General features: G+C 55.9%; 2 protein-coding genes across 5 annotated transcripts; both read right to left on the minus strand.

Annotated features, from left to right (window-relative positions):
* Positions 1-471: 471 nt before the first annotated feature.
* On the minus strand, positions 472-8,462 carry RPS6KL1 (ribosomal protein S6 kinase like 1). Of its 3 annotated transcripts, none has more exons than XM_041427929.1 (10): positions 8,107-8,462; positions 7,695-7,819; positions 6,765-6,857; positions 5,906-5,953; positions 5,035-5,167; positions 2,791-3,699; positions 1,874-1,963; positions 1,639-1,721; positions 1,260-1,355; positions 472-1,133 (listed from the first exon to the last, which is right to left on the minus strand). In XM_041427929.1, the coding sequence occupies exons 1-10, from the start codon at positions 8,342-8,344 to the stop codon at positions 1,023-1,025; spliced, it is 1,926 nt and encodes a 641-aa protein (XP_041283863.1). In that variant the 5' UTR covers positions 8,345-8,462; the 3' UTR covers positions 472-1,022. The 3 variants fall into 3 exon arrangements, with proteins under 3 accessions (XP_041283863.1, XP_041283769.1, XP_041251609.1); XM_041427835.1 differs by having other exon boundaries at positions 8,014-8,462; XM_041395675.1 differs by lacking the exons at positions 472-1,133; positions 1,260-1,355; positions 1,639-1,721; positions 1,874-1,963 and having other exon boundaries at positions 2,290-3,699; positions 8,014-8,462.
* Positions 8,463-9,680: 1,218 nt separating this feature from the next.
* Positions 9,681-19,556, minus strand: PGF (placental growth factor). 2 transcript variants are annotated; one of them, XM_041395805.1, is made up of 7 exons: positions 19,418-19,556; positions 19,231-19,270; positions 18,392-18,588; positions 16,867-16,943; positions 15,157-15,186; positions 15,047-15,066; positions 9,681-10,149 (listed from the first exon to the last, which is right to left on the minus strand). In XM_041395805.1, the coding sequence occupies exons 1-7, from the start codon at positions 19,481-19,483 to the stop codon at positions 10,013-10,015; spliced, it is 567 nt and encodes a 188-aa protein (XP_041251739.1). In that variant the 5' UTR covers positions 19,484-19,556; the 3' UTR covers positions 9,681-10,012. The 2 variants fall into 2 exon arrangements, with proteins under 2 accessions (XP_041251739.1, XP_041251818.1); XM_041395884.1 differs by lacking the exon at positions 9,681-10,149 and adding an exon at positions 11,167-14,296 and having other exon boundaries at positions 15,004-15,066.
* Positions 19,557-20,059: the final 503 nt, after the last annotated feature.

Genomic DNA, 20,059 nt, shown 5'->3' on the forward strand with positions numbered 1-20,059 from the left:
TTTTCTTTAATCCAGAATCTATGTACGCGTGGCCTCCTTCCCTCTGTGCTGGCTCTCAGGGCTCCCCCCTTCAAACCCTCACGGTGTGAGCCACCAGGGATGGCCATGCTCAAAGCACAGTTGGCAGGGCTGCTGTCCTGCCAGCGGGAAGGAGCACCCGGGCGTGGAAGGCTGGAGCCACAACACCTAACAATGACAAAAGGCTGGAAGAAAACCCTGGCATTTCTCCCACGTCTGAGCTGCAGCCACACAGCTGTGCAGACCTGAGGCTGTGAGGCAGGCAGCAGCACAAGGACACAAGGCCAGGCACTCACTGCCACCTTCTGGGGTTTGGCTGCAGGGTGCTGATGGCTGGGGTGACACCAACCCAGGGCTCCCAGGCAGGGTGCAGAAACAGATCTGGGGCTCTCTGTCACTCAGCAGGCTTGGCCTACACCTCGCTGATGCAGCTCAGAAACAAAAGGATGCTTCTTTAAGTGATATTGAGTCGTTTATTTTTTTCAGAGGGCTCCTTCTTGTGTCACCCCTGCAGCAAGGATGACCCACACACACACATGCAGTCAGGGAGGGGCAGAGACAGCAGGCTTGGGCTCCAGCCAGCAGGGCCCAGAGGGGCTGCATTTGAAAGCCACAAAAAGTAACAGAGCAGGGGGGTCACTGTGGTAGCAGCAGAGATAAAAAAACACAGGAAGGGAGTTCCAGGGCAGGGTGCTGAGCTGAGGAAGAGATGCCCCAAGAAGGGGAAACACCACCACTTCCTGGAGGTGGGTACCCAGGTTCCTTTTCCCCCCAGGGAGGACCTGGAGAAGACAGCCCCAGCCTGACACCTCCTCTTTGGAGATGGCAACGAACAGAAGCCGAGACAGAAGGACAGGTAAGGCTGCAGAACCTCATGTGTGCCCCACCTCAGGGCAGCCCTTGAGGCAAGCCTTCCCCAGCAGGCAGTGCTGCCAGTGCCACTGCGGCCACAAGTGCCAGGGAAGCAGCCCAGGGCCCGCCTCCCTGGGGGAAGAACAGCCTGCCTAGCCCACCAGCTTGTTCCACGGGACTGTGCTGAAGAAGGAGTGAGACTTCAGCTTTGTTATGCCACCTCCTCCAGAGCCCAAGCGTCGTTTTGGATTGTACTGCAGGAGCTGCAGAGAAAAGCAATGGAACATGAGGATGGGGAGATGGGGACACTGGAAATGGTACCCAGGCTGGATCCTGCCTTTCCCCAACCTCTAGTCCCATTCTCCCTCCCATCCACCCAAGCCCCTCACCTCAGTGAGCAGCGATGTAGCAGCCAGGCTGAGGCCCTCTGGCAGATGCAGCTGGGTGTGAGGCTGAATCCCTGATGGATGGTTTTGGGAGAGTGGCTGCAGGAGGCAGAGGGTGATGGTTAGCAGAGGCACCAAGGAGGGCTGGAGCACCCTTTGAATCATCATTGCCACATAACCCCAGCCCTACACAGCAGCATTTAAAAGCCAGGGCCCCTAACACCTAGAGACCATGCACAAGCACTGGCAATCACATGTCTAAAGGAACCTGGCCAAGAACTGAGATGCCAGCAGGGCTAGGCTTCCTCCCAGCCCTACACAGCAGGCAGCCCTTAAGCCTCCTCCTCCCCTGTCCTCCTTGCACAGCTCCTCAGCCTCTTACCACTCCTGTCAGCAACTCATACAAGAGAGAGCCAAAGCTCCAGCAGTCAGCTGCTTCAGTGGGCTCCATGATCCCCCCAACTTCTGCAGAAAGAGAAAGAGAGGGGTTAGAGCTGGAGACAAGGGGCACCAGTGACTACACTGTGCTGGGCACATTTCACTGCCTGCAGGAGCCCCTCTGTCCAATTGGAGCCACTGGGCAGAGAGCTGGAGAAGCCAGGGGACACGTCCCTTACCTGGAGCACTGTACAGCTCTTCCCATGCCTGGCTGCAGTACTGGGGCTCCACCTCTGTCCACTGGCCAAAGAAGGTGAGACGGACATGACCTGCAGAGAGAGCAGCACCAAGTCAAAAGCAGGAAGGTTAGGAAAGACTGGGCACTTTGGTTGTAGCATGAAGCCAAGACACTTCCCTGCCACTGGGAGCAGCCAGGGCACTGGGGCCCTGTCATGCCCTGAACACAGAGGAACTGAGCATCCCCTGGCACCACACACCCCTCTGCTGGCCTCCCAGTGCTTGCCTGAGGTGCCCAACAGGTGAGACTGCTTAGGCAGGCTCCAAGCTCACAGATCTCAGTGCAGGCTGTAGTGAGGAAAGAAGCAGGTTTTAAAGGAAAAGAGGGGGAGAAGGTTAGCTTTCTCCTTGCAAAACCCTCTGCATTTTTCTTAAGCAATTTGTAGCTCTCCGATTTGTCCCAGATGTTGCCAGCTGAGCAGGGACTTGCAGTGACAGCAAGACCCATGGCTCAGAGGGATGGGACAGCTCCAGAACATCCCCAGCAGGCAGTTACTATAAGCAGGGGAAAACTAACCCACTAGTCCCACTAACCTGAGGCACAGTTCAGCTGGTCTCAGCTTCCCCAGGCTGGGATTTCCCAGGCAGCCAACCCCCACATGGGAACAGGGGCAATGCATTTCTGTGGTTATGGCCCTTGACTCTCCTGCTGCAGAGCTATCTCTTGTAATAATTACTTGGAAAACCTAAGTGAGATCACACTTCCAATTTCAGAAATACCAAACCTTCCCAGACTCCCACCCTCCTCCAAAGCAAACACAAGAAAGTTCACATCTTCTGGAAATGGGGCAAGCAGCAGTCTCCCAGCTGGGAGACCAATTTCCTCCTCCTTGGGGCAGCAGAAAGGGGCATTACCTACCAGCTGTATCAAGCAGCACGTTCCTGGGGTTGAGGTCCCGGCACAATATACCCTGTTGGTGAAGTCCCTCTAAGGCCAGGAGGATTTCTGCTGCCCACAGCTGCACCTGCTCTTCCTTTACAGCCCACGCTCTCCGGTTGTGCCCATGGGAAGCCAAAGCCCTGCATTGTCCTGATGCTGGCTGTTTGCTGAGGCAGCCACAAGTCAGGCTTGCTCCCCAAGAAGGCTCCCACGTGGCTGGGTCAGGCACACTGGGTTTGCCAGAGCTGGACAGGGCAACTCCTGCAGGAAGCTGCCTCTCACCCAGGGTCAGGAGGGGCTGAGCCTGAGAGGCCTCAGACACTTTCTGAGCTGGCAGTCGCCCTGCCCCTGGCTGGCCCCCTCTCACAGTCTTTGGTACAGAGACAAGCCCCTGGGGAAGCCTGGGGCCTTGCTGGGAGGCTGTTCTCTCAGATATGCAGCCTGTGCTGCTGGTTAGATCATTCCACGGGTAGACAACCAGGCCCTGGCTGGCAAGATGGCCAGGGCATTTGGCTGACGCTGCTGGAAAATGGTCCACAACAGCAGACACAGTCTGTGTCACACTCAGATCCTGTCCTCCAGGTGCAGCCCCACTGCCACCAGCAGGAGCCAGGAGAAGCTGGCAGTGGTTCCCTGAGCCAGAGTCTGCGGGGCCAGGGGACTGCTCCTGAGGGAGTGAGGCATCAGTGTTTCCCAACACTTGGTAGTTCACAGAGCCTGGGAGGCCACTGCCTGTCCAAACAGGGAGGAGGGATACTTGGCTGCCACCCTGGGAGTTTCCCACACCATCCTCCGTGCCATGGTCCTGGAGGGCTTGAATGGTGTTTGAATCAGCACAGTCCTGCTGCACACAGTACTTGGAGCGGAGGTGAGACCACAGTGTCCCCCCTGGAAAGCAGAAAGGAGAAAAGCGATGAGGCAGAAATTATCCCTGGTTCCCCCACTGTTGACATGGCCCATTCAGGCCCAGCCCAAGGCTCACACAGTGAGGTTGTGATGGAGCATCATTAATCTCCCCAACAGCAAAGCTCAAGTCCATGCAGAATGCAGCCCTGCCCTACAAGCACACCATGCCCAATGCTACAGCTTCCCTAGGACCTGGCACACACCTAAGTCCCATTCCCTCCTCCTTTAACAGCCCTCTCCCCACTCTACACCATTCTTTGATCCCATCTCTGCCACTACCACGTCACAGAAAAGCCACATCTTCACAAATGCTCCTGATCCCACTGCCATCCCCACTTCCCCCTGAAAGCCTTTCCTTCCTGTGTGACAGAAATTCCAGAGAGCTCCCACAGCATGGCATGAGGCCATGGGTCAGCAAGGAGCCAGAGCAACAAACCCTGGAGCCCACAGCGTGTTGCCAGGGCTTCCCAGCCTCACCACATTCAGTGCTGGCTTCTTGCTTCTTTCTGTAAACTCATCCCATGGCAATGCACAAGGAGTTGAGCCTGTTCTCCACGTCAGCCTCCATTTATCATTACTGGACTCCAGCTGCTGCTCCCTACACATCCATTCAACCAGCAGAGTAAATAAGCTACATGGGAGAAGCCTCCACATTGTCATACTTCTTCACCAGGATCTGGGACAACCTCGAGTATGCCTCCTTGATGTACCCAAACCCCAGTATGCTCACTGCTCCTTATGCCCTAATTTTCCATTTCCTCTCTTTGGTATGATCTCAAAATCCAGTGCAACCTTTTATAAAGGTCTTGTCAAAAGATGGTTTTGTTTTACAACATTCAGGTGAACTACCTCACTTTCTTTTCCTTCTCCATCACCTTCCTGTTATGATAATGCCAGTAAAATGAGGAGGTTTTTCTTTCCAAGATGCTGAATCACATCAACTTTGTTACCTAAAGGCATGACCGCTCCCTCCCATGAGGCGCAGTGGCTCTCTAAAGACTGAGGCTGGGTTCCATATAACACAGCCACACACAGACAACTCTTTCTCCTTGTAGGTCTCCACAGGCCCATTTCTAGGTTACTTGCTCAGCCAGTTCTGATCAAACCTCTGCAATTCACAGCTGAACTCCTCTGTTCATTAACTAACTCTCCAAGCCCTGGTACCCACCACCCTTCTATGAAGAAGACAGCTTACATTATCACTATAAAAAAAAGTCCCAAAACAGGAGAAGAAACATACTTTGTGTTTTGAAGAAAGGACAGTTTGGGATAAACAAGGATGCTTCACAGATGGAAGGCGAGGCTGTCCTCACTCACCCTGCACGTGCTCCAGATGGAGGAAGATGGAGTCCTCACTCACATAGTAGCACAACAGCTTGACCATGAAGGGGACCCCATGAGGGATGATGGTCTGTCGCTCACGGGTCTCAACGTGGGATTTGGGGAGGCTCTGAGGAGGTACAGGTAGATGGGTGGTACAGCACGGTAGGGACTTGGACTCTGTGCAGCCCAGCACCTGGCAGGGCTGGAGGCCAGGCAGAAGGGAGTGTGCCTTCTGCCAAGCCCCGCGGCTGCTCCCAGGTCACCCATGATGGAGCTCCCCATCTACACAAACTTGTGGCTCATACAGCTCTGTCTGTCCCCAGCACCCAGCTGTGAAAAGGCAGCGCTGGGCACAGCTCTGCCAAGGTAGGGCATCCCCATCTGCACTGTGGGACCCCGAGGGCACAGCTGCTCCAGAGCACTGACCCCTTTGCAGCCACCCTGCTCCCTTCAGGGAGGAACCTACCATCCCAACCCTTTCTCCTCCTCCCCTGGAAATGATGCTTCTCCCTCTCATGCCAGATCCTCCTTGTCCAGTTAATGAAGTACTTCATTGTTAGTTCCAAGGGCACTGAAAAATACCCTAGGACTTGTACTGAGCACACCTCACAACCTGTTTCAGGGGTTGACCCAGTTTAGCACAGGCTTGAAGTGTTACAAGCCAGAGAAACAGATGACCAAGGGGAACCACTTCCCTTCTGATCACAGAGGATGGCTGAGGCAGCCAAAAGAAGATTTTTGAGCCACGAACTTCGTCCAGCCTTTGAGAGCTGCTATTTGTTATCCTCTCACCTGCCCATCAGCTTGGACAAGGTGGCCCCAGCCTGAGAGGGAGAAGCAAGCAGATGAAACTGAAAACACCCACCTTGAGTATGAAGGTCTCACCAGTGGCTGGATCCTGGACAATCTGCACCTGGGACAGTATACACAGTACTGGTCAGAAGTGGCGACCCAACACACAGCCTATAGGAATGACCCAAAGGTCTCAACTCTGGAAGTGAAACAAACTCCCACCCAACTGGAAGAGTTTTGTGAGGCTCAGACCCCTACTTTTGAAAGACAAAACACAGGTTATTGGCAAGGAGATAGCCATGCAGCCAAGAAGCAGGAAATTAATTAAACCAAGAGGTGGCATGCCAAGGTGGCATGCCAACTCCCATGCCGGTTTTACTTCCTTCACACTGAAGGGTTTCACAGTGCTCTTTCTGGGCTCAAACTGGGCTCGGCAGGACAGGAGGATCACATCAGTCCTGACTGAACCAAACTGAGATGTGAGAACAGCAGTGGAGAACAATGTGCCATGTGTGTGGATACAGTAAGCCTGGCATCTTCACTCCAAGATAGTTAACTTCTAATTAGTTTCTTCATCTGGATAGTTCAGCTTTTGCTGAAGTCTAGATTATCCACAGGACTCCACCATTGTGGCACCTGGGCATCAAACACAATTCCATATGTGGGAAAGAATGAGGTGCATAAACCTCCCTGTAAATATCTTGGGAGGTGTGGTAAGCAAAAGTAATGGGAACATTAACAGATTGCCCAATTAACTCCTTAAGGGGTCTTGAGTCCTCTCCTATGAGTTTTTCTGGGTGGGAATGGTGTGGATAGATACCCCAACATCGCTTGATGGATGTGCTGAGGGCTGGCACCCCCATTCCAGCTGCTAGGACCCTCCCTTTGATCCACCCCAGCCTCACCCCCACATCTCCAGGTCAAGTCATTACCTTATCAATCACTCCCACAACCTTGCAGCGTCTCAGGTTCTCCACTGCTGAGCTCAGGGTCCTGATGGGCCGGAAGCGCAGGCTGCTGTAGCCCTGCAAGGTGGTAAGAGAAGATGACGTAGGAGCTAGAAATGCTGTTGTCTATTACAGTGGGTGAAAAAAGCGCCTGCATTTTCCAGAGGAGGCAACAATACTGCCCAGCTAGTCAACATGCAAAGAAAACACTGCAATGGCCATGATTCATTTCTATCACCAGCTGGACAATTTTCTTGGCCAACCCTTAGATTTTTATATTTTTTAGGGAAAGACCACTTGCAGCAGAGGTAAAAATTGCACCAAAATTTGAAGCTAGACCTGGACTGTTTCAACATTAAGGGGATCTGTGTGGAAGATAGTTGTCTTTCTCCCTGCATTCTTCCCAGTAGGCTCTGACCTTGCCCTGCCTCACTCCCCTTTCCCTTCTTTAACCACCTCCTTCCCACAATGCAGAAAGCAGCCATTGTCTTTGGTTTCCATACAGATGGAAACGATGGGAAGAGGACATTTCTAACATTTGACAGGGTGGTTCCCTGCAGTGGCTTCAGTCTCCACAAAACTGTCCATACCCACTACGGTGGCAGCAAGCCAAGCATACACACTTTGGAGGGTGGGGTCCTGGAAGCACCCTGGGCTGCCTGGGCCCACCTCGGCTCCTTGATCCAGGCAGGACGAAGAGCTGCCAGCTCCCTTGCAGCCACTGGCAGCCAGAACACTCGGCAGCTCCATGTGCCTGCCGTTTTCTCTACACCATCTTAGCGTGGCATCTGGCAGAGGCAGACAAGGAGGACCACCGGGGCTGCTTTATCCGCGTGTCCACACGCCCAGGCCCGTTTCCCGGCGTCACAGAAGGCTGCCAGCCCACCCAGCCTCACTGTCCCCAGAGCCCCTCACCGTGGCCGTGGTGCTGCCGCCCCCCGCCGCCCGCTGCAGGTGGCAATTGAAGATCTCCTCGGCGCGCCGCAGGTACTGCGTGATCTTCCGCTTCACGGCCTCCCGACGCTCCTTGTTGGGGTCAACTGCGGTCGGTGCAAAGGGTGGGTGTGAGGGGCCCGGCTCGGCCCCGAAGGACTGGCCTCAGTCCCCAGGGGGATGCCCCAGCCCTCTGCCCTTCTCCGGAAGGGATGCGCTCCCTGGACAGATGCCCCAGTGCCCTCAATACAGTCCCTAGCGGGATTTTCCCGTCCCCTTGTCATTCTCCCTGCGGGGATACCTTGGTCCCTCACGGAACTCCCGATGTGAATGCCCCGGTCCCCTGGCTGGTGTCCCCGGAGGGATGCCCCGCTCCCCGGGAGGTCGCACACACCCTGCACGCCGCGGAGCAGCACGTCCACGCCGTTCTGGTAGTGGTTGAAGGCCTCCTCGTAGTCCTCGCTGACGTCCCGCTCCAGCGCCAGCCGCAGCTGCCGCGCCGCCTCCACCAGGTAATCGCGGCGCCCGCCGCCCTCGGGCCCCGCCGGGCCCACGCGGCCCCGCCGCTGCCCCAGGTAGGCGCGGGCCTGCGCCAGCGCCCGGGAGCAGGGCTCGGCCTCCGCCCGGCTCATGGCGAGCGGGGCTGCGCCGCCAGCCGGGCGGCGAGGCACGGCCCGGCCCCTTCGCTTACCGGCACGGTGCCGCGCCCGGGCAGCGCGGCCGCCAGCATCCCCCGGCGCCGCCGGGCGGAGCGGCTGGGGCGCGGCAGGGGCGGGCGGTGCTGATTGGCCGCGGATGAGATCATCATCATCATCATCATCATCATCATCATCATCATCATCATCACCATCATCACCACCATCGCCCCCCGCGGGATCCGTGCCGGGGTCCCGCCCCCGCCCGAGGCAGGCGCTCCACCTCTCCGTTAACGCGCGGTGAGCGCCGCTGCTCTACTCGCTTTATTACCATCCGTATTCACCATTAATTGCCCTTAATTAACCAAGCTCCCATTCATTAAATTATGCCTTTGCAGCCGTGTTTCCTTCCTCCCATAACGCGTAATTAGCTGTGTTTTAATTAGTCTTTGTCGCTGTCGTCCACCCGACAGGTGCAGCCATTCAGCAGCTCCCCACTGCCGCAGTTAAGTTGGTGGGTGTCTTGCCACTTCATCATGGCCAGCCCAGGGTACCCCTGGCTCTTCCCGATTTCCTCTTTCAAGTGGGTGAGCTCTCAGCCAGCCCTTCTACCAGCTCTTGCAGGCTCATTGGGTTTTATCAGCTTATTCCAAATGTACAGCACAGGGAATATCAGCACAAATGCATTAAGATGCAGTAAAGTGACAGCGTAATTGAAATCCCAGCTGGTGGTTAACAAATGCTTTGTATGTGGATAATATCAGTCTTTGGCTTATCCTAGAAACATGTATTCCTGCCCTCCTGGCTTTTTCTCAGAAGGCCAGGATGCCTTGCAGGGCCTGCTAGATCACTGCAGTTATTAGTGAAGGAGATTTGCTGAACCAGGAGTGCTCAAGTGGTTACTACCAACTGGCCAACTGGTTTGCTGTGTCTGTGGGATGGTTGGTCCCAGATTAAATAGCTGCCTTACCACTGGCATGGCAGGGGACCTGCAAAGGGAGAAAGGCTGGAATGAAAGCTAAGGGATACCCTTGGAAAAACTGTGCTAAGATTGTTTGGGAAGAGGGAGGCCAGAGCACCTTTGTCTATCCCTTGCTAACCTATGCATGTCCCACTACAACAGGAAATGATCCTAAGATGCGGGTTTTCATTTTGTCAGGAGCTGGCCCTGTGCTGTGCCATCACACCATATCAGCCTGGTCAGTCACTGTGTCCAGTCACTGGACCTGGTACTTGCTGTGGGACTGGCAGAGGTGACACCCATTTGTGGCTGACCTGTGGTTACTTCAACCCTGCACACTTTTGTAGGGGATCTCCCTGGGCTCAGGTGCACTGGGCAGCTCTTTTGCACAGCTCATCCTGTTAACAACAGAACAGAACGGTAAAGCCTGTGCCCACAGCTCAGCATCCAGCAAACAAACACTGTCCCTCTTACAAACACCATTTCTTTGGGAGTATGAAAGTATTAACTATGCCTCAGAGGGCAAGTCTAGGAGGATGCAAAGCCATCTGCTTCGTAAGACAACTCACTGCCCAAACACAATCGGTGTGCTTGGTCCTTTGGTTTCTCCTCAAAACACTTCCAGGTTCCTTTTCCAACCTCTGCCTAGCAGCGACAAATTTTGTCTGCCCAGCCTATTTATACCCCACACCCTTTGTGGTCTTTTAATTCCCACCAGAGACTGGAGGCTCTTCCTTGAAGTGAAAAGTCGAGCAGACAAGAAGTGAAGGAGAGCCAGGGATGAGAGCAGGGGTGCTGCTGGGACAACTCACCTGCCTGGCTTCAGCAGATCTGTGTGGGCCTGGAGAGGACAGAGCACAGGAAAAACACAAATCCAGCACAATGTATCTGTAGAGTGGTTTGGATATTGAGGTGATGGTGGCAGGGAGATGTGTGAAGAGGAGTTGCCAGGAAGGCACAAAACTCAGTTAAGTTCTTCATCGAACACCTCTGAAGTGGCCAGAAGAGAGTGAGCCAAAGGCATCAGCAGGAAGTGCCTCAAGGATGCTCCTGTGAGGAAAAGTCTTGCCAAGGAAAACTTGTACCAGCCCTCAGGCACAACTGCCTTTACCTGTGGTCTTCCAGGTTCGCATGTCAGTACTGGACAGAGAACCTTAAATTTGGGGGATTACTTTCAGATTAACCTGTTGAAGAGCTTGTGGGCCTTGTTGGGAAGTGGGAACTGCCAAAGCAGAACCAGCACAGACAAACAGCAGGGAGAGGAGTGAGAGCTGCCTTTTTTCTCACAGGCTAAAACTGACACACGAGAGCTGGCAAAAGCTTAAAATATGCTGAGACTTCAAACATCACTGTCTTCAACAGGCAGGATTATGCCAAATTTTGTGAGGGTGTGAAAGACTTGTAAGTCACAATCAAGAAGTTAGGCCCTCGGTGTTTCTTTATTTGCATGAAGACACGTGGGAGACCTGCATGGGCACAGCCTGGAGACGCTGCTGGGTGGCAGGGCTCTGATGGCAGCCTGTGCTCAGGGAGACCAGAGGTAACCAGTGAAGCATCAGCTATGATGCTACATCTCTGGGCCAATCCCCACATCACCTTTACAGTTACTTCCCAAAAAACTTAATTTTTTTCCTGGTGCATAAGGCTGCTTTTTGTTTTGTCTCTCTATAACTATCCTCCTAAACCATCTTACTGCAGCTCTGGCTCCTAAAGCCTTATTAAACAAACCTTTGCCCTGTAAGGCTGGAAGACACAGGGAGCCCAGGGACACTGATAACCCAGTGGTGTGTTATTCCTGGGCTCTGTGGGACAGCTGCAAGGGGTACACATGCAGGGAAAGGATGAGGGATTTGGGAGCACCGGGGCTGGAACAAGTTTTCTGCCTGTCCATGGTGGGTGCTGCTGGCTTTGGGGCTGGGGTATGTCAGGGTCCCTTCACAAGGACACCAGTGTCCCCCTACAGCCCTGCACTGCAGTGCCTGGGGAACATGGAGTTCTGCAGATGCAGCTGACCTTGTCAGAGTGCTCACACATCTGCTGTGGCCAAGGAGGGCTGCCAGGAGCTGCAGGTATAAAAAACCTACAACTGGGACCACACAGAGGAGGGACAGGCAGACAGTGGTTGGTCCCCTTGAGAGGAAACACGGGCATTGGACACAAGCCCTGAAGCCAGGAACCCCTCTGCCCCTCAGAGCAGCAATCCCCCACCCTGATCCTCATATTTCCATTGGGTGTGATGTCCTGCTGGAAGTCCCTGCCACCCTGGGATGAATAGGGTCTTAGGACTGTCCCCTCTGGCAGGGATAGGGAAAGGAGCTACCATTTCCCTGGGTGTGTGATGCCTGCAGCAATCACAGGAACTTCATGAGCTAGGGCTCATTAGGTTCCTGTTACCTCCACAGAGCTGGAGGAAGCCCTGACATCTGGAGATGCAGCTCCTAAACCTCTTGTGTAAGTGATGTTTCCCCCTGCTCCTGCCCTGCCCCAACTATTCTGCTCATCATGGCTGCATGGCTGCACTGGGACAGCCACATCCCTCCCAGCACCCACATTTTTGCTGTCCAGCACCCCATGCCATGGGAGGAGCAGGGGACAAGGCCACACACAGCACCCAGGCAGCTCAGGTGATGGAGGGAGAGAAGCAACACAGGGGTCTGTGCAAGGAAGGTGCCTGGCCCTGCCACGTCTGGTGGGCAGAGCTGCCTGGAATATTTCAGTGCCAGGCAGTGGCCAAAGAGGTGACACCAGACACCAGGAACTGTTTGGAAAAGCCACTGTGTGTTAGTGTGTTTGACTTTGTTTTAATCGTAATAATGAGTCTTGATAAACTTATTTTTATTAATTAACATACTTGATTTAGGTAACTTCCTTTTTTAAATATGTAATACTACCAGGGTATTAAAGACAATACAGAAACCATCACATGCATCCTCAAGTGCTGCACGTGGTTCTCCTTGGCCTCAGAGCAAAACCAGCCAGGCAGAAATGACACACAGTGACAGGGAAAGCCTGTGTGGAGCAGGCCAGCACATGGTCCACACAGACTTTGAGTGATACAGGAAGGGGAGCAGCGAGTTCCCCTCATCTATGAGGTAGTGAAGGAGGAACTTCATGGGCTATTTTTGAGGCAAAACCCATGTAGGCTGTGCTCCAGGATACTGTGGATGCCTGGAAATGGGATCCAAAAGGGATCCAGCAAGCTGCTGAACGATATGCCCAGCTGCACAGTTACAACTCACACAGTCCATGCCAGCTACATGGTGGCAGCATGCAGGTTCACATTACCACCTCCAGCTTTCCCTGACAGGGATCTGCCCTGTCCCCACGTCCTTGTGCCATCCTCAGGCAACACCACCATTATGGCTTAGAGAGTCCTAATTAACCCCCATCACAGGCAGCCCTGTCAGATGTGGGAAGGAGCCACCTTGGACCCCAGTTCTTGCTGTGTTAGGCTTCACCCCTGTTCCTCAGAGCAGGATAAACCACAGGTCCCATCATTTAAGGGTAACCTTGAAACCTTTGCAGATCTTGCCCTCCAGTCTTTTGTTTGAAGCTTTCAAGAATGACCCTTGATTTTTTTTTTTAACCCAGTGCCAGGAGTGCCCCATAAATATGCAAGTCCCAACTCACCCCTAGGGTTTCCAGCTATATGCACTGCTGCAGGATATGGCTTGCACAGATCAGCATGGCATGCATTTGGCAGACAGCCCCAGACCCACTGCAGCAAGGGTGGAAGTGGAGACAGGGAGAACTCAGGAGAACTGCCTAAAGCATGGAGAACCAGGGGCTGTGGCTTCCCCCTAGACCTGGGCAGAGAGCTGGCTGAGTGGGGAAAGCAGGAAACAGTAGTCCCCACAGCCACCTCGATGAGGGCCACCAGCTCCTCATACCCTAAGGGCGTTCCCAGTAAGGAAAGGAGGCCCCAGACCAGTCTGTTCCCATGTCAGGTAAATGACCCTCGGTGGGGTATTTCCTGAGTGGGCAGCCTGCCCTCCAGTGCCCTAAACTTTGCATCAGCCCTGCCAGGGAGGACAGGACACTGAGCCAGACATTTGGACTGGGGTGAGAACAGGATGGGCACGGTGAACAGAGAGAGGTACCAGTCCCACACTGTGGTGTGGAGGGGAAGGGCAGCCCACCCAAGGGTCTCCCAGTACCCAACTGAACTCCAGCACATGGATAGCCCCCAGCCCAGGGAGCAACCTGCTGGGTGCCCATCTCCAGCATCACACCAAGGACAGTCCCTTGGTGCTGCAGGACTGGTGATGGGGACAAACTCTGGGTCACTGCCCTATTCCAGCCTGAGTGGGTGCCCATGGGGAAGTTCCCTGCGCTTGTTGGAAAGCAGACAGGAGCTGCCAGCTCCCATGTCTGACCAGCTTTTATTGAGCAGGGCAAAGCTGAGATGTAGCTGTGAATACATGAGGAGCCCAGCTCCCTTCTGTTCCCAAGCAGAACAGCTTCCCAGGCAAGATCCCTGGCACCTGCCTGGGCTGCCCTATGCCAAAACTGGGATGGATGCAGCCCAACAGCCTTGCCTGCCCCAGATTTCCTTCCTCCCCAGCTGCAGAGCACTGGCAGGATAGAGAAGTTTTGCAGGTGCAGCCCTTTGAGCCATCTCCACATCATGCTGTCCTCCCCAGACAGTTCCAGCAGCACATGGCTCCTCATCGCCCCTAGAATGTCCTCAAACACCAACAAACTGCTTGAGCTCCTCATCTTCAGCCCCAGGCTTGGTCACGAGTCCTTTTTTCTTGCTGCCAGTGGGGCAGATGGGGCAAGGGAGTCCTTGGTGCCAGGCTGTTCCCACCAGGGCCAAGCAAGAGTAACAGTCAGCTCTTCCGTGCTGGAGTCCTGCTCTCCACTGCAGCTGGAGGGACATGACTCCACAAGTGCCCCATGCTGGGGACAAAGGCAGCTGGCTCAAACCCAGGTGGCAGGAGCGAGGCTGGGGGCAGGGCAGAGGCTACCTGCGTGGTGTGCCACATCTGCAAAGAGAGCATGGCACAGGGTGAGCAATGCCAGCACGGGAGCCTCACCTGCTCTGCCCTGGATCCCCTTCTTTGTGCCTGGCCCCTGTGACACAGAACTGCAGGGCAGGCCTGCAGGCAGCCTCTTCGCGGGGAGGAGTGAGGGTGCTGGGGCTGGCACCGGCTGAGCCCCCAACAGCAGACTTCAGACAAAAGGGGGAAATGCTAGAGCAAACTGCTAGCCACAGATGTCACACCTCAAAAGTGCCCACAATGAGTCCAGCCTGTGCTGCTACAGCAAGGAGTTTGAGAAAGTGAGATAAAGGATGGAACGAGTAGAGTAACCCAAACAACAGTCAGTCAAGGACAGCAGTAAGGACAAAACTGGCAGCAAGATGAGGCTGAAACTAGAAATTCATGAATCCAGGAAACCCAGCATGGTCTGTGATGGCAATAGAGCTAAACACCATCAAGTCACCCAGCCCATCCATCCCCATTGTGCTCAAGTTTGAGCTGAGCCTGGAGACTATCAAGTACCTTCTGAGTCTTTGGTAGAAGGCCTGTTTCCCCACAGCTACTGTCCCCTCCTGCTTACTTCTGTGTCTGCTCTGCACAAACCCTTCACTGCTCACAGTGTCAGCAAAGATCTAAATGCTTAATGAAGACATTCATCCCAAGAAAATTAACCCAGAAGATGCCACCCATACCTGCCCCTGCTCACTTACAGTTCACAGTCTTTCCGTCCCTTCTTGTCTTGTCTTCTCTTACCTCGGCCCTTGGACCTCCTCCTTTAGAAGGAAAGTACCACAAGAAGGGTTGATGTGTGGGAGATGAGACCCACAGTCCCAGCCAGTAACAATGCCCCTGGTGTCACTTACCTTCCCAGCCTCATCAGGTCCTGCCGGGGCCTGCAGAGTGGGAAAAATGACAGAGAGAAGTGGTCATTGGGCAGTGCTGCACGTTGAGCTGCAGGAGCTGGTCCTGTGACATGCCCCAGCACACAGCAAAATCTACCTGTTATCATTCATGTTTAAAAGAGACACAATATCACTTCTCTTGACCTTATCAAGCCCTCAGTCAGGGCTGATTGCAGCAGGCAGAGAGAAGGCAGAGACAGCAAAGGGGCTGGTCGGCTTGGGTGACTACCCTGGGGATGTGACATTTTACCAGTGAGGCTGGGGAGGGCAAGTTCAGTCTTAGCTGCTCTTAGTGATGGCTTTCACATCTCACAGTGAAACAAGGTGCAGCGTCCTGAGTAACAAACATGGGGGATTTGCTGCAGAGTCTCAGTAGTGGTTCTTAGCCATGACCTACCTCCCCCATGGGGGTCACAGCAAGGACATCTGCCACACCTACACTAACTACAAAAGGGAGTGATGTACGGGTGTGGAAAGCAGATTAGGAAGAAGCCAAAAACTGCTGCAGAAGGCAGTCTGTACAAGTGCTCATAGGAGGTCCCCTGGGAGTTACCCTAGGCAGGAAAACCACAAAAAGCTTAGGAAATTCCCTGCATGGGAAATAGCTGGAAGCAGAGAAGGAGGCAAGTGACATATCTGCTTCTTCCCACTCTCCCTTCTGCATCTACTGACAGACATTCCAGACAGAGACTGTGTGGAACTGGGTCTGCTCCAGTACAGCTGCTCGTAAAACTGCAGGGGAATACCAATATGGGAATCCTCAGGATCTCTGAGGACCCTGCTCTTCCAGGCAAGGGTCATGTCTAATGGCTGCCCAGCAGGACACACATCCCCCAGTTTTCACAACACTAAATCACCCTTGGATCATGATGAAGAGTGATTACCAGGACCCCCCATGCAGGCAGTGCTGGAGTCTCTATGGCAAGGATCAGCTGCAGGCAGCACCAGAGCTGCTCCCACAGCATTGCAGTCCTCAGGCAGAGGCCCCATTCTGCCCAGGCTTTCACCACTTTTGGACACAGTGAGCATCCCAAGGGGTTGACAAGGTGCCAGGAGTCTGTGGCAGGCAGGTGCTGCGCATCCATTCCAGGCCAGCACTGCCTATCCAGGCCAGGCTGGCACTGTGTGTTTTAGGTTTTCATTTGTTGGCTTGGGTGTAAACCTCTGCCGTACCCCCAGGTCTGTATGGGACAGCCTCCCTCAAATGGTGGCCCAAGACTCAGCTGCTGAGCTTCCTCTGTGGGCCACGGTCACATTCAGGTATGCCAACCTTGGAGCTCCCCGCTGAGCCACCACCTTGGATGTGCTATCACACACCAAACACCTGCCACAGAGCCACCAGCCTTACTCCATTACCCACAGGCAGGTCCTCTGGCTAAAGGAGCATACACCAGGCATGCCAAGGCAGCTGCAGGGATGGGGACACAGCCCTGCAGACAGTGCATGGTGCCTGACCAGCCTTCACATTGGCACGCACCCCGTCATCTGCGGGGAGCAGGTGCGGAGATGTGCTGCAGCCTGCAGCTGGACAGGGCCACAAGCACTAGCAAACCCTAATGCAAAGACAGCAAGAAGGGGTGCCAGCACAGCCAGGGTGCCCAAAGGGCAGCCCTGCTCCACACACAGGGTGAGCTGGCAGGGTTGCCCTTGCTGGAACCCAGGAGTCCCTACCTGCACTCGCACCGCTTGTGCTCGGTGAACGCCATCTCCACATAGGGTGCCTCCCCATTTGGCTTTATCTTCAGGAGCTGAAAGAAGAGCAAAGGTTACTTCTCAGGCAGTGGCAGGAGGGGGCTGGAAAGACTCCTGCACCACTGCCTTGCCACCCCAGGCTCTTGGGAAGATGCATGTCTAACCTGTTCCTCGGGACCTCCAACAACAGAGTCCACCTCCACACGTAGGCAGCGCTGGCCAGGCCCAGCTGCCCTGGCAGCTTGGGAGGCTCTGCTAGTGCCGCCCCTTGTCTTCGGGGCTTTAATTTAAGTCCCATTGTCTTGGGATTTTCCAGCCTTAAAAAAGATTTTTCAGTCTCTGCCTTTCCAGAGAATTTTCACATATTTGACCCCTTCACACACCCCCTTTCTCTGACAGAAATATCTCCCCAGTCATGTTTTTCAGGCCAATCCCATTGCTGCTGCCTCCTCCTGGACCCCTTTCCTACAGCACTGAGTTGGAATTGACTGGAGTCAGTACCACAGTGTCTCCCCAGCCCAGGGGTACAGGATTCGCCCTGCCACATGTCACAGCCCAGCCTGAAGTTCAGGTTGGACATCCAAGGGCCTTACAGAGCAAGTTCACCATTGATGTGATCCACACTAGCCCCTGTAGAAGTGTCTGGCATTTCCACTCTGTACACAGCAGGAAGATCCCTCCCACAGAGGGAGACCTGTGCTTGGGGAGCTGCCTCCTGTTCACGCCAGACTTTTGATCAACCTCAGCCAAGAGCTTTTTGCCATCCTGCCTTCCAACACACTTGGAGAGAGACCAAAATCCTCACAGACTTCAGCGAGACCAAAATCACTGGTGATTTATTACAGGCATTCCCTAGTCCATGATCCATGGCAAAGCAGAGCATTTCCCTGGTCCCTACAGCATCAGCAGGTTGATCTCTGGCAGCTCAGTGCCAGGGCTGCAGTGTGAGGACAACTGCTGCCTGGTACATGGGGAAGAGTTGAACGGCCCGGATCTCCCCCCCCCACATCTCACAGCTCACACAGTGGTGACTGAAAATGCAGTTGGCTCAGCCCTTCGTGCTCACCATGCCCCAGTGTGGGGGCATTCATGTCAGCACCACCCCAAGCATCGCCTGATAGAGGAGAGCCTCACTTCTCCCTTCGATCCAAGGACAGTACCTGCTTTGTCCCAGCAGGCAGCCACGGCTGACTGGAACACCCCCCAGCCCCACCACGGGACAGCAAAGTTCTGGGAAAATGACAGCAATGAACAAGACAGACCACACAGAGAGAAGTCGGGGAAGGAGGCAGTGAGGCAAGTACCACCAGGGGTGACACCTGACCTCAGGAGCAAGCTCAAAGAGCAGGCAGAGGGACCCTACTGGCTTGGCACGCATTTGAGCGGTTGTAAGTCCGCTCCCTTGCTAGCCGCACTGCTACAATGTCTAGGGGATGCAAAGCTGCTAGTTCACCCTCCCGGCGCTCGGTGAGCACAGCCCCGGCCCCGCAGCAGCAGCACGTACCTGCATGGTGACCGTGCTGGTCTCCACGGGGACGCAGCGGAGACCCTCGTCCCCACAACAGCCTCCACAGCGCTGCAGGGAGACGCACGAGGGTCTGAAAATGTACTCCACCTCGTTGGGGAATTCGGTAATGACGTCCACCAGCTGCTCTAGAGGCCGGCAGAAACTACGATTCCAGATCTCCCGAAAGGTAAGGACTGCAAGAGACAGGGACAGGGACTATAAGGAGGCGCCCAGAGAGGCAGAGCCCAGCGGAGCCGCTGCGGGGCAGGTGCAGCAGCCGCGGGGGGATCCTGCAGCCACCGCGGAGCACAGGGGAGTAAAGGACCACTTTGTGCTCCCAGAAAGTCCGTCAGCGTACTGTGCACATCACTGTGCGGGGGCTCACACAGCCGCCCCGACAGGCTCTTTCTCCCTCTATCTGCCAGCTCCGTCTCCTGCCCAGGCACTCTGCTCACCCCGAGCTCCGCCGCGAAGGGGCTCCCCCGCACCTCGCCCGGCCGGACAGCCGTCCCCTGGGGCTTTCCAGCACGGAGAGCTGAAGCGGAGCGCTCCCGCCCGGGACCCCGCATGCCGGCGCCGCAGGGGCGGCAGTCCGGGGACTGGGCTGTGCTCCGCTCCGGCCCGCGGCGGTGCCCGGTGCCCGAGGAGGGCTGGGGGCACCAGGTTCCTCCGAGCCTCGGCACAGCTCCCGGCTGCCTCCCCGGCTGTCACCACAGGACTCCAGAGGTAACACAGCCCCGGGTAGTACCCAACGCGCCCCGGCCTTGCGCGAAGCCTTCCCTGGGTTGCTGCCCCCTCCCAGCCGGGGCACCGGCGGCCGCCCACCACCAACTCACCGGGAGACTCCGTGCTGGCGGTCCCCCGTTCCTCCGGGGCCTGCAGGGAGGGAAAGGCTCTGGAGGGGCAGCACGGGGTGACCCGCTGCCGCCCCCCGCCCAGCGCCGGGAGCAGCTGTCCCGGCCTCCGTGGCCACCCCGGGCAGCCGCACCCTGCTCCGATCCCCTCCCGCCCCTCGGCTCTCACCGGGGCGGGCGGTGCCCCCAGCGTCCCGGCCACCAGCAACCGCAGGAAGGCGCCGAGCAGCCGCATCGCCGCTCCCGCCGCCCCGGTACGGACTCGGCGCCGCCACTACCGCCCCGCCGCCCCCGGCATGCGCGCCCCGCTCCGCCGCCGTATTTCACCGCCACCGCCCCGCCGCTGCCCCGCCCCGGCCCCGCCGCGGGGCGGGAGCAGGTGCCCGGCCCCGGCCCCGCGGGGACGGCCGGTGCTCCCGGACGCGGCGGAGCCTCCTCCTCCAGCGCCCCCGCACCGCCTCCGGCCATTGCTCCATCGGGCTGCCCCGGCGCTTCCATTCACCGTCCCGAGCCCGATGAATCCCCGGCCGGCGGGAACCACCGGGGCTATGCTGGGCTTCTCGGCTTGCTGTTTTCACTGCTCCGTGCCCATCCACTCATTCTGTGCCCACCTGGCTCCTGCCTCCATAAAACAGCCCCTTTCTCACGCATTCTCTTCATTCCTCTGCTGATGCCCCGTTCCCACTCAGACTTCTAGTGACTGTCCGCCCACCCCCTTCCCCCTCAAGCTGCCCCGTGTCTGTTCCATCAGCTCCTGCTGTTGGACCCCTGCCAAAGGGTTTCCAGCTCCCCCAGCCCCAGGGACAGCATC

The sequence above is a fragment of the Onychostruthus taczanowskii genome, unplaced genomic scaffold, assembly GCF_017590055.1.
Source record: "Onychostruthus taczanowskii isolate IOZ18803 unplaced genomic scaffold, ASM1759005v1 scaffold1, whole genome shotgun sequence".
NCBI classification, from domain to species: domain Eukaryota; kingdom Metazoa; phylum Chordata; class Aves; order Passeriformes; family Passeridae; genus Onychostruthus; species Onychostruthus taczanowskii.

Excerpts from the sequence above, each read along its gene's own strand:
- RPS6KL1 (XM_041427835.1), bottom strand. The coding sequence starts at position 8,344 with ATGAGCCGGGCGGAGGCCGAGCCCTGCTCCCGGGCGCTGGCGCAGGCC. Across the intron at positions 5,168-5,905 it reads GTGAGACCTTCATACTCAAG|AGCCTCCCCAAATCCCACGT; the intron begins GTGGGTGTTTTC and ends GTACCTCCTCAG. Across the intron at positions 1,134-1,259 it reads CTACATCGCTGCTCACTGAG|CTCCTGCAGTACAATCCAAA; the intron begins GTGAGGGGCTTG and ends TTTTCTCTGCAG.
- PGF (XM_041395805.1), bottom strand. The coding sequence starts at position 19,483 with ATGCGGCTGCTCGGCGCCTTCCTGCGGTTGCTGGTGGCCGGGACGCTG. Across the intron at positions 19,271-19,417 it reads TGGGGGCACCGCCCGCCCCG|GCCCCGGAGGAACGGGGGAC; the intron begins GTGAGAGCCGAG and ends CCCTCCCTGCAG. Across the intron at positions 18,589-19,230 it reads CGCCAGCACGGAGTCTCCCG|TCCTTACCTTTCGGGAGATC; the intron begins GTGAGTTGGTGG and ends TGTCTCTTGCAG.